We start from the raw sequence: 12,602 nt of genomic DNA, 5'->3' as shown, positions 1-12,602 counted from the left end.
CATGAAAAGCAATCTAAAACACTAATGCATGCTGCTGTGTGCACTATATTAATTGTGTGTGCTTTTAAATTTTACACTAAAGCATGAAAATGCTATGTTGCACATTTCACATTTATTTTGCATGTTGTCATAAATAATAGAAAAGCTGCTTTTCACTAATAGCTTGGCTAGGTAAACATTTATAAGGGGTATTAGTATGAGGGAGGGAAACATAATGGGCTGATTTACATGAAATTAATATTATCTTTGTGTTTGTTTTATTTTTGGGGCCTACACAAAACATGGCTGCCTGTGAATCCATCAAGGCTATGGCTTGCAATTTAATGAGAAGGGAGTATGCGCAGACTGTGGCAGCTTTCCTCATGACAAGAAGTGAAGGACATCTTCAACTGTACATTCTTGTGATTCTGCCAATGTACCAGTGTTACTTAAAAGTGTCCATCTGACTGCGCTGTGGAAGGAAGAGAATTAGAATGAAACATTTTTCTTAGTAAATGTTGCACATGTTTATACATGTAGTTATTCATGTATGCTTCTTTTGTTAAAACTGGTAAAGTCAGGATTTTAGAATGAGTCCGGGTATTGAGAACTCATGCCATCATGACTGACCAATCACGTACAGGTTTTCCTGAAAGATGCTACATCTTTGTGTAGTCTGCCAATAATTAGGGTATAAAATAATGTCCTCTCTGGATGGGGGCTGGCTTTTCTCAGCTCAGCTGGCTTCTATGGGTTAGGTACGAGAAACGTCCCGGGAGATTGCTGAAGGGGAGGTGCGTCCGAGGAGATTCAGGGGGAGGTTTCTTGCTTCCCCGTCATATCTTGGCACATCAGGCCACATTCCTTTGAGGTCTGGTGAAGGGCGGGCTGTCTCCCTCCTTTTTGCTCTTTAGACAGAGAGATGCACAGAGCAGCAACAGATAGAAAGGCTCTTTAGATTTAGATGCTAAACTTTAAGTTTATGTTTTGACTAATTAATTAGGTCTAAAAAGATTTATTTGTTTTATGCATTTATTTCTCTTAACGGGAGATTTTTGCCAACTATTTAATTATTGATTAGCTTTGCAAGACTATTTTTCTTAGAAACTCTTTAAGAATTTTGACTGATATTTTGCGCCACATTTTCATAACTACATGTAATGCTTATATGCAGACTGTAATGTGGTCTGTATTATTGATATTTTTCCTGTTTTCCAAATTATGTAGCCTGATTGATATTTTACTAATGAATAAAGGGTCAGAGAAAAATTTACTTTTGACTAGAAAATAAAACCCTTTAAAATACTCAACAACTCTCTTTATTGGCTTGAATAACAAATTGCATTTTTGACTGTTCAGGTTTATTTAAGTCTCCTGAAGGTAATACATGGTGTGAAGGGCCCAACACCTTTTGAGCGGTAAATTAGAGGTAGCATGAGGGTTTTACATCGAGAAATTACCAGAAGAAATTACCGCTCCATCACTAACATTAAAAGTACACATGAAACACTAATTTTATAACCAAAACTATGTTCAGAGATTAATATTTGCACACAACAAAATTCATAGGATTACCAACACCACACCCAGCATACATAAGAACATGAATGCAATTGTCAAGAGATTGGACATGGGAATACATACCCGTTCTTCAAAATACCAAATGTCTCCTTTTAGTACATCTAGCTCGATAGGCAGAAATAGTGCATTATGAATCTACTTCTATTACACCTTTAAGCTATTTTAGCGTTCAAGGTACTTATCTAAAGCTCTGCATCTCATCACAGTTCCAGCATACACATTTTATTCTGGTTCAGCACAGTTGCCTATTAGGCAGAAAAACAATCTATATATAGTTTGAAACCATAGTGAATTTTCTTATCCCAAGCACCACTGAGGTAGGGTTGTCCTTAAAAACATTTTGAAAATGAAATGCATTTTGAGAAAGAGATGCAATAGGCACTGTTTCACGCATGTAAATTGATGCACCAAATATTCCACTAATACATTTGTAAGTCACTTGCCTTTCTGGTGAGTGGACTCAAGGTGTCCTTCACTGGAGTAATGATGCTGTCCATGGACTCCACAATGGTCGCTTCAGGAAGACTTTCTTCATTTACCTTCCCCTCTATCCCGTTTACTGTTATAAATTAAGTTACAAGGAAATCTAACTTTATTATGTTATTCCTTTTTAAACACAAAAAAGCATTGTGTCAATAGTCAACTTTGAAACAACCAGGATTTTAATATGTATTCAAGTAACAGAGCATTAATTACTGTCAAACTTTGTTTTTTCAAGAAAGGCTTAGCTTAGCCATTCACAAACTGAAGCAAACTTAAAAGCACCAATATCATATTAGCCTCACTCAGAACAATACCTCTTACATGACTCTAGTATATTACACAATTATGTCTACAATATTGAAAACAGTTGTGGCATGAAGTAAGGCTGTTTTCAATTTTTAATAGCATTGTGCTGCTAATGGTCTGAGATGAAAGAGCTATGTGACGTAAATATTACTCCATCATACAGGTATATTTCAATTGGGGTATAGATGGTAGGACATATTTAATGTTGATTAGAGAAATATGTTTTTTTAGTCTAAAACGATATATATTTAATATAAAGATATACTCATTTTAGTGTTCTACATTTTGATGCTGAAGAGTACAGTGTTGTTTTACACCTGAAAAAAAAATTGGTTGATGTATGTTACTAATCAAATTCTGCTACAGGTTACAGCCTATGGCTTTGTATGGCTGGTGTGGGGGATGGGGATGATCTAGGACGGCACCACAGATTTTACTTGAAAACCAGCTATAGGATCAGCTTTTCATATGAGTTTTTAGTATGCATGTTGCATCTTTCATTTTTTACAGTTTGTTTCATAAGTGTTAATGTGTAAACTGTACTTACTAAACAGAAGTGTCTTAAGATGCTTGCAGTATTTCATATTTCTGCTGCTCGTACTTTGCGACAAGGAACTGCACCAAACATCCACCCATTTCTCTCTGGCCATCATTATTTATAAATTGAGGAACCACAAACTTTCAGAAAATCTGAGATGTTGGCTAACCACTTCATGACAGAACTAGCAGCCCGTCCCGACGTTGTCGGGGATGTGTTCTCCTTCCCATATAGCAGTAATTCCGCCTCAATGGGAAGGTCTGTGAATATTCCGCCTCAATGGGAAGGTCTGTGAATGCGCGCACCTTGTTGTTTGGAGATGCCTCTGCAGAGTGAATGCCGCGCTTGGAAAGCTGCGCTGACAAAGCTGCACGTTGTCCGTGATGTGTTCTCCTTACCATATAGCAGTAATTCCGCCTCAATGGGAAGGTCCGTGAATGCGGCGCACCTTGTTGTTTGGAGACACCTCTGCTGAGTCAATGGCGCGCTTGGAAAGCCGCGCTGACAGCGCTGCACACCCACAAATGATGTATCGTGAATGGGCGCGCACAGTCAATGCCGCGCCCCCTGTGACAACGCTGCACGCTGACAAACGACGGATCGTGAATGGGCGCGCACAGTCAATGCCACGCCCCCTCTGACAACGCTGCACGCCCACAAACGACGGATCGTGAATGGGCGCGCACAGTCAATGCCGCGCCCCCTCTGACAACGCTGCACGCCCACAAACGACGGATCGTGAATGTGCGCACACAGTGAATGCCTTTGACAACGCTGCACGCTCATCGCTGACAGCACAACGCCAATGCCACAAGGGACTACTTTACCCCCAAGGTACTTTGACCTTTCTAATGTATATGGTGGGCAGCTGTATAGCCCATGTCCATCTGCTGCAACTCCCCTTTACAATGCTGTATTGGGTGTTGTGATTAGTGCTGTACTTCTTGAGTTTACCCGCTTCAAAGGTTTCAGCTCTCTCTTTATATTAGTAGTATAGATGAAGAAAGGTCTGATGAATGAAAAACAATTGTGCTCCAAAACAGACCGTACCAGATTTGTCTGCCTTCAGCGTCGGTTGAAATATGTCCTGAACTCGCAGATTTAGGACCCTTTTGATCACTCCAATCTGCTGCTAGGGACATTAGCATTATTCAACTTGGTAAATATAGGGGGAAAATATTGGGTCAGGTTCCAAGACCAAATCTGATTTCTGGGAATGTTAAGACCGTGATTATAATTTGCAATGTTGGAAGGTAATTATTTAGCATAATCTGAGATCAATTATGTATTTGGGCACTGTAGATTCTGCAGCAACGATTGGCGAACAGATTCTTTCTTGTCCAAGACTACCACCAATTGGGATTACTCAGCCTCTACTTAAGGAGGTTTGGAAGCATTAGCTGGAAAGCTCAGTTGCTTCTTGAGTCGACTTCTGGGGCAGGATTTTGGAAAACTAAGCCCCTACTTTTAAGCAAAAAGCTTTTTCGATGGATACTGTTCTTATGATTGTAGAGTAGCCAGACAATGGCTGGACTAAGTTTCATAGTAATATTTCCTGTGAACCATTTGGTTTTTGGTTTAATGATAGTCCTTTTTCAGTGTGGTGCAAAGTCTAGTAAGAAACAAGAGCATCATTAAATGGATGCGTTTCAAAACCTCAACCCCTCTCCCCCAAACCGAGACCTGACTAGATTATCAGCCACGGCCAGTAACTCGAGGTACCATTATTTTGACTGAGGAGATTTACTATTCGAACTCCTACTTGTATAGCATGAAACTAAAGTGAAGTTGAGGTAATGACCATAGTTAAAGTAATGTTAGAATCAATGACCCTTATCTCTGGTCAAACAATACATTTGTTTGGATTTCTCTGGTTTTCTATCTTTACCAAAGGTTCCTGCAACTCATTGGGGTTGAGTTTGGGCTGAATACCTGATGCCTACTCCGTATCGATGCTAAAGTGGCCCTTACAGAGGTGATAACTTGGGTCTTGTGGGCAACTTTTCAATGGTCACCACCAGTGGGCCTTAAACTGTTAAAAACAAGTTTCAGGCTTCCTAAAAATATTGCATTGTCATACTAGCATTTAAACATATAAGCATTATCAAAAAATCTTTTATGTTGTAAGTTTTGAGTGATCCAAATTTTCATTCTTGCAGATCACAATATAGAGAACTCTGAAACAACATTGTGCATTATTATGGGCAGAGACCAAGGGGAAAAATAGGAGGGCCAGTCTGTTGTTCAAACTTTGATTATAGGTATGGGACTCACCAACAATCTTTAGTAAGTTAATAAAAAGATTGTGAAACAAGCTGAAATACTAAACATTACCTTTGTGAAAAAGGGATGCATTTGTTTTCAGCTATCAGTAGGCATTGGGCTACGAGGGAACCAGCACAGCGGACACAAATTCAACTTGGATACAGACCACTGAAACCCATGGGAGTAATGCTGCAAGCAGCTTGCATATATGCACACAGAGCCACCAACAGTGACTACTAGAGGAATTACACAAAGCTAAAAACAAAGCCCTTCAAATGACTCCACATGCACCCAAAAACTGAGAGACGCAATTGGCGTAGGAAGCCCATGAAAAAACCTATTGGAAAAGGAGGGAGACGGGTGTACCAGAACAGAGGAGAGTGGCGTGGTGACCAAGAGTGCAAGGCTGAAGCAGAACGTACATAAATGCCAAAGGAGACAATCTGGGAGGTGAAGCAGAGCCTGGCTTTTACAGATGTACCCATGATCAAACCAGAATAGAAAGAAAGAAGAATTTGGGATTCTGCTAGAGCAAACATGGTGCTGATAACCAACAACTGGCCAACCTCAGTGATTTTTAGTCTTAGACACAATGTTCCATAGCTTATGTTTTCTCACAGATGTATATATCTATAGATGTATACTCCAATAGAGAATATAGAGTAGTTTAATGGAAAAGAATTTGATGAATAATTAATTTGGTCTGGCTTGACAAATCAGTACAAAACTTGCCAAAACATTATATATGCATACACCTAATATCATGGATGTTTTGTAAAGATTGAACTTTCCACTACAGCAAAATGGATAGGTATAATAGCACAAAATGTAGTGTGGGAATTGAGTTTAGTTCAATGTTTCACCTTTATTTGCTTTAGGGTACATCCATTCAGTATCTTGAGAAATTTAGGTTTCGCATAGGTTCACAAACATACATTTGAATGGAAATCGAATCTGAATGCTTGAGTTGCTTTTTTGTTTGGTCATTTAGTGATTCGCTGCGGCCCCTCAAACTCAGTTTAGAAGAACTTAGAGGCAAAAGTGAGCATACCCAACCTCAGGTGTTCTATGTCACAAGGCATTATGTCCAGTGTCAGGAAACAGAAAACAGCAATTGTGTTTGCCTTTTGATGTCACTGGTAATCGATAGCTATGTTAAAGTGATATGTGTAGTTACAGTGATGTGATCAATTATGCCACTTACAATGCAATCTATGACATTGTAGTTCATGGGGAGGGAATTCTGGTTGTGCAACTCACCCTAACCAATGAATTTCTGTGTTGTTAGGGTTATGACTGTATCCATGACATCCCTCTCACTTGACTTTAATTGATTTTTTATTATCTTGGCCAGTTAGTGATTTTGTAGCTAGACACACCCTCACTTAAATGAATGTTTTCAGGGCATTTAAGGTGGGGCGGGGTAGTTCTTATGAAATACGTTAACAAGAGCCTTGAATTTGCTTCGAACTCCAAATGTCCCAATCACATCACTAGCATGAGAATACACGATTAGAATGATCCCTTGGCTCAAGAGGGTACTTAACTTGAACTGGATGACTGTAAACCACGTGTCACCGAAAGCCTAAGTGTATGACAAGTCGATTATAAATTAAGCATCATAATTCTTCATTTGGTTTATATAAACAAAATTAAATAATTTTGTTAGTGAGGCACACAATGGATTTTGGAGAGTGTACACAGAATTCCTAATCTGGGGATTGGTCACTGATCTCTTCCCAAAACCTGGAATATCCACAAGGCATCTTATTCTATATATGTGTATCCCAGTAAGTATCCCAACTGGTCCTGTCGCTATATCCAGCATTATTTTGTTATCTTCCAGTGATGCTCCTTTATCTATAGAGGAACTTCCATTTGCACATCTGCCTGCCAGTTGTATATACAGTGGACATTTCGTGCAATAATGTGTCACTCTTACTCCTCTCTTTTAAAGTTACCTATACACGCTTCCTCTTACATTATTTCAACTTTTCCCTTGTGCTTCCCATTAGGTTGTGGGTAAAGTAGGTCTAGGCAAATGCAAGACAAATTAAATGCAGTAAGCACCACTGTTATTTATTTTCGATTAGCGAAGGTCTTTAGTCTCCTAACCATATTCAAAGTATTTCTCGGCTTCTTTAATACTAACTAACCTTCCAAGTAAACACAGCACAAGCCTCTATTCTGATAAAGTGACAAGCGCAGTTCTCAAACCGCATTGCTAGTCATCTCACTCTGCACTGTTCAGGTAAACAACTGTACCATGTTTTCTTCTAACTTACATTGCTTCCCTCTAGCCCATCAGTATGGGACTGATTATATTTGTGAATAAGATACAGTGTGGACCACACTTCTCTTCAACATTCTGATTAACTAGTTTGACATTGTTCACTTCATTCAATTCTATTCGTGCATATTTGGAAAGCGGAACTATCAATGGTATCAGAGAGCTGAAGAGAGATAACGTTGCTAAAGCGTCCTGCTAAAGCCAATTAAGTGATATGCCAAATATGGCTTGGGTCAGTATAGCGATATAGAACAAACATTCAAAGTGTTTAGACAAATTTGAAAATAAATGTGATCCACTTGAATTACATTTCAAAGGAATGTTAAATATTTTGCAACTATTCAGACCATAGATTATTGACAACAGGATTGATACCGTTCATGGTGCTCAATACATGGCTAACTATACAAGAACACTCCATATTGCAGCTCTACAGAAAGACACTCCACGTGCTGAAGGTCGACTACAGGTACCACTGCTGAAAGACTCCCTGGACAGCCGTACCACTCTGTCTCAAGCCCTCTCTGCGTGAACCAAGCCTACCAGGTGCCATACGGACTTCTTAGACATTTTGTATTTTTCAGCTCTGGCAAGCCGAACAAAAAAGTGCATTTCTTTAGAAACAGTAACAACATGGCTCAGTGAGATTGCACCAACCATAACAACCACCAGAGACATTGTGACTTACATTCATTATCTACAGATTTCAAGACCCCTATAACATTTTTCCAGACCCATGAAGCACATGCTACGGGAGTCCTCTTTTCTTGTTCGTAATTGAGCCAACAATTGAGCCAACAATACTAGTCTCAGTAACACATTAAAGTCTTTGGGATTATGGTTCTCAACATGCTTGGATGGAACCTTACCTGAATCAGAATCCTCAGTACTTCTTTGTTCCACTTCCAATGTCCCAGAAGACTCGCCTGTAAAGTTATCGCTTTCCCCAGTTGTAATGGCCTCTGTGACATCAGTACTTTCTACGACACTGGGCTCTCCCAAGCTTTCCATTCCTGGCCTCAGGTTTTCCACAGGTGGTGGTTTTAGACTGTCTGCAATCCAAATTGGTCTTTTCTTTCCCTTCTTTGTGGGTTCCTTCTCAGGGATGTTCGCTGCATGATCCACCTCCTGCAGGTCAAATTCAGTATTTTTTCGAGATTCTATGACTGAAAAAATAGTATTAGAGGCACATTTAAAATATTGTTTTGCTTATTAGTTCCAGATCAAGATTATTTCACCTTATTTAGATGTGGTTTGGGATAGGTGTTATTCAAATGAAACAAACCCAATTCATAACTTACACTTATTGTAAACATCACCTTTCAATTATTTCAATTACTGTTTTATCACTTAAAGACTGTACTTTCAGAACGGATACCGCAATCTATTCAACCTCCACTCTAGGTCACATATAATGCTTAAGTTTGCTTTCTATTTCAACTTCCATCTTCAATCAGGCAATGTGTTTGATTTTAATGCATTGTGATGGTTCCAAAAGCTGATTTCGGGGCAATGAATCACTCTGAAATGACTCTCGAGTGATTAATTTTGAGGTGGTTAATAATGGGATTCTATTTTATTTGCATTTTCAAAAATTTCAGAAGATTTCTTTAATTCCCTGCCTAATTTCTGTTTTTGTTTATGACACCCTAAATGCAATCTTTGCTTAGTCTAATCCATTCCCCATTACTTTTTTTTTTTAACCTCCTTCTTATCTGATACCAGAAGTTAAACACTAAATTCGTCATAGCCCAACATATATTCCCTATTCTTTTTGTTTTTTGCCACCCGCTTTTTCCCACCAAATGTTTTATATCCTCAGGTTTTTTCCCCCAAAGGAACACATGACGAGCTATAATACAGTGAGATATGACGAGATGATGTTCCTGCGGCTCAGTCTAGAGACAGCGATTTTTAAAGCACAGCCGATGAAGGTCAAACCTAACATGCCGTGGTGGGGAATTTGCTTCAGTAAAATGAATGGTGTTAAGAGGGAGGCATATTTTAATCCAGACATGGTTCAGGGGGCTACGGAGAATTTGTTGATACTTCCAGATCAATCAGGATATCGGAGGATGCAGGTGAATATAGCATGACAGTCATGTTAGGGGAAAAGAAACATGCAAGTGCTTGGATTAATTACAAACTCAGAGGGAAGTATTTGACTGTAGGATGTAAGCTCTCCATCTCGGAGCCTGTAGGAAGTTGTGGTGGAATGAGGAATTAAGACATAGGAGATCACAACAAGTGCCATCACTGAAAAATTAGGTTTGTGTGAAAATGGGTTTTACTGTGCTTATGTTTAAAAGACCATGGTCTAAAACAAACATATATTTGAGTGACTGTTGCAAACACATGGTACATGTGATGAGGCAGGATGGCTTGCTGTCTCTGATGTAGGAATACACAGTAATAGGTTGCCCACTAGAAGCTAGCCCATTAAATACCTAGAATGATTATGGAAACGAAAGCTTAACTATGCAAAGAGGTTGTGTTATTAGCAAAATGTAGTGCTGGTGGCTCACACATATTGTACCTTGAATGTGTTGTTGGAAGGTCACATAGGTCAGAAAACTACTGCCTTGAAACACCCACTACAGGAAGCAAGAATCGTTACACATAAACATAAGAAAGTAAAAACTGAGGGCAGGGCAAACCTATTGTCTAAACCGGTTAACTCGCTAGCAGGAAATCAACTTAGAGAGTCTCCATATTAGAGGGCATAAGGAAAGGATCAGCCATACAGCAGATGCTATTTTTAAACTGATACACACCTATTGTGTAGAGACACACCCAATTATGAAGGATTTAGGACAGACAATTTAAAAACAGGTGACTGTACACAAAATCACTCAATTAATGCAATAACAGACTCTATGACTGTATATCTGAAGTGGAAAAATGTACGACCGAAAGAGGCGGCAACAATGATGGATCAGCTGGATGAGCAGGAGAAAAGAGTTAATGATATTCCGTAGTAGGTTAAGAAAAGCCATCAGTGTAGAAATAACCTGGGGTATGGGGATCAAGAAATGAGTATAGAGTGAAGACCCCTGCCAATTGATTATTGCTCTTTTCCAACAAGCCTTCACTGACTTGCACAGAGAGTTTGATTCACAGATGTGTTGAGCTCATAGATTTCAATTTCGCAAACGCACAAATCCAAGAACACAATATAGATCTGTAAAAATATTTATCTGACATTTTCTTCTAAGAAAGGTGATCACTTCCAGGGCCCAAGGTACATTCAACAGTTGATTCACCACTTTCTTTGTTCACTATGAATTCTGTCATTCAACTTTCAATGGAATACATGTAGAATGACTCCCCCTTCAGGACCTTGGGTCACAGGTGTTCCTACAAGAAGATTTTCAGTAAAGGGTGCATTCATTTTTGCATCTTTGAAGTCAATGCAAGCGAGCTACTGGAAAGATGGAAGGAAGAGTGTTGGAAAAGAAGCTGAGAGTATTCATGCAAGCAATGTTGATTAAGATTTGCATAAGAGAGCACATGTTTTACTAGGACCATTTTGTAATGAACTATGAATATGCTGACTTTTCTGGGATATTCAAGAAAGGGATATATTCAAATTAGTTATACAGCTGCTTGCCCAAAGTATACTAAGGGCCATGTAATGTTCCAAATGGAATGTGTAGGCTGGCTCTATTGATGGGAGATTTCCATTAATTATTGTTTGTTATTATTACAGTGAGAGCGATGGTGGCGACGGCCCACTAAAAGAAGATAAAATTGTTTATTTATTTGTAATGTGAAGAATTGTTAAGCGGTGGTGGTGGGATTGGTGGCGACACCCTGCTGATAGAATGGAGGGCAAGCGGTTTGGGGGGTGCAGAGGATAACTGTTGGTGGTGGGAGAATGGGACCACAGCTTAAAGAAGGAAAAATGGATAGGAAATAAGGGGCGGTTAAAAATGATAGTAAGCTTGCATGCTGAGCAGACAGTGTGCCATGACCAGAATTTAAGTGTAGTAAATAGCTGGGCTAATAACACATTTTAAAAATGTAAGTTGTAATGTAAGAGGCCTTAATAGCCTCAATAAAAAGAAGCCGGTCAGATAAGTGCTTTATTAATTCACGTGGTTTGCTTAATTGAAACTCACTGCATTTAAATACAGCACCCTAATTAGGCAACTCACGTGAATTGATATTGAGCATCTCACAACGGGTGTCAATTAGAAGCATGGATATTATGGCTAAAAAGAGGGATGTGGAAGTGAATAAATCAGAGGCTGATGCCTGTGGACAGGTGATCACTCAGATTCTTCTGGATCATAAACATTATGTTGTATGTGTCATACAGGGCCCTGATATAGATGAAGCAAAGATATTCGAATTCCTCGCTCTTGAGGTTACTGAGTGGGGAGGCCAAATAATGGCTAGTGAATTTAATTGCATACAGCAAAATATACTTTACCAATTCTAGACTATGTTTTTGAATGGGCAACGTACGAAGATCTATAATAAATTTAATACAAATTCATGAGTTAGCAAATGCTCGCTGCCACTAAAAAGGAAGAAAGCCAGGATTCACATATCACTTGTGTTTATAAACAAATATTCTCTTATAATCATGGCATTTAAAGGGTATGAAATTCAGCTATATGCACAAATTGAAATCTACCCTCAAATCACAAATGATTATAATCCTTTGTTAATTTCTATTAAACCTTCTCTAGGAAATAAATTATTCAAAAGGTGGACCTTTGAACATACCATTCTCGAAGATGTGGACTGTAGGACATATATTGGGCAGCTAATTAAGGAGTTTTATCAATTCCCCAGGGCACAACATCTGGAGTCACAGCATGGGATGCTATAAAACCATATACAAAACAATGTGCTTCACAAAAATAACATGATGGCTGAAAATCGAGACAAAGAGCTCTGTGGATGACTGGTGATTAAGCATACTTGACCCACTTAAATGTGCTAAATGAGTGAGAATTTATCTTTAAATGTTAGTTTAGAACACGGCCATTTAGACGTCCCAGAGAGAAAGCTGCAGCAGCATCCCTAGTTCAAAAAGTGAAGGCTTATGAATAAGGGGAACATTCTGGATGAAAACCGGATTACAAATTTAGGAGAAGTCAAAATTCAGATCATGTATTTTTATAAAAGACAATAATGGCAACCTTGTCT

At 39.0% G+C, this 12,602-nt stretch overlaps 1 protein-coding gene across 2 annotated transcripts in view; it reads right to left on the bottom strand.

The window, feature by feature from the left end:
- The window catches only part of MIA3 (MIA SH3 domain ER export factor 3), a 353,545-nt gene that overhangs the window by 232,861 nt on the left and 108,082 nt on the right, over window positions 1-12,602 (bottom strand). For both annotated transcript variants that reach the window (XM_078649820.1, XM_078649821.1), the window contains exons 6-7: window positions 8,312-8,608; window positions 2,004-2,119 (exon numbers count right to left, since the gene is read on the bottom strand). In XM_078649820.1, the coding sequence (XP_078505946.1) occupies window positions 2,004-2,119; window positions 8,312-8,608 (413 nt within the window). The remainder of the gene's footprint in view (window positions 1-2,003; window positions 2,120-8,311; window positions 8,609-12,602) is intronic.

This window comes from Lissotriton helveticus, chromosome 6, assembly GCF_964261635.1.
Source record: "Lissotriton helveticus chromosome 6, aLisHel1.1, whole genome shotgun sequence".
NCBI lineage: Eukaryota > Metazoa > Chordata > Amphibia > Caudata > Salamandridae > Lissotriton > Lissotriton helveticus.
Note: the sequence above shows the minus strand (reverse complement) of the source record. Positions and strands in the feature narration are given on the sequence as shown.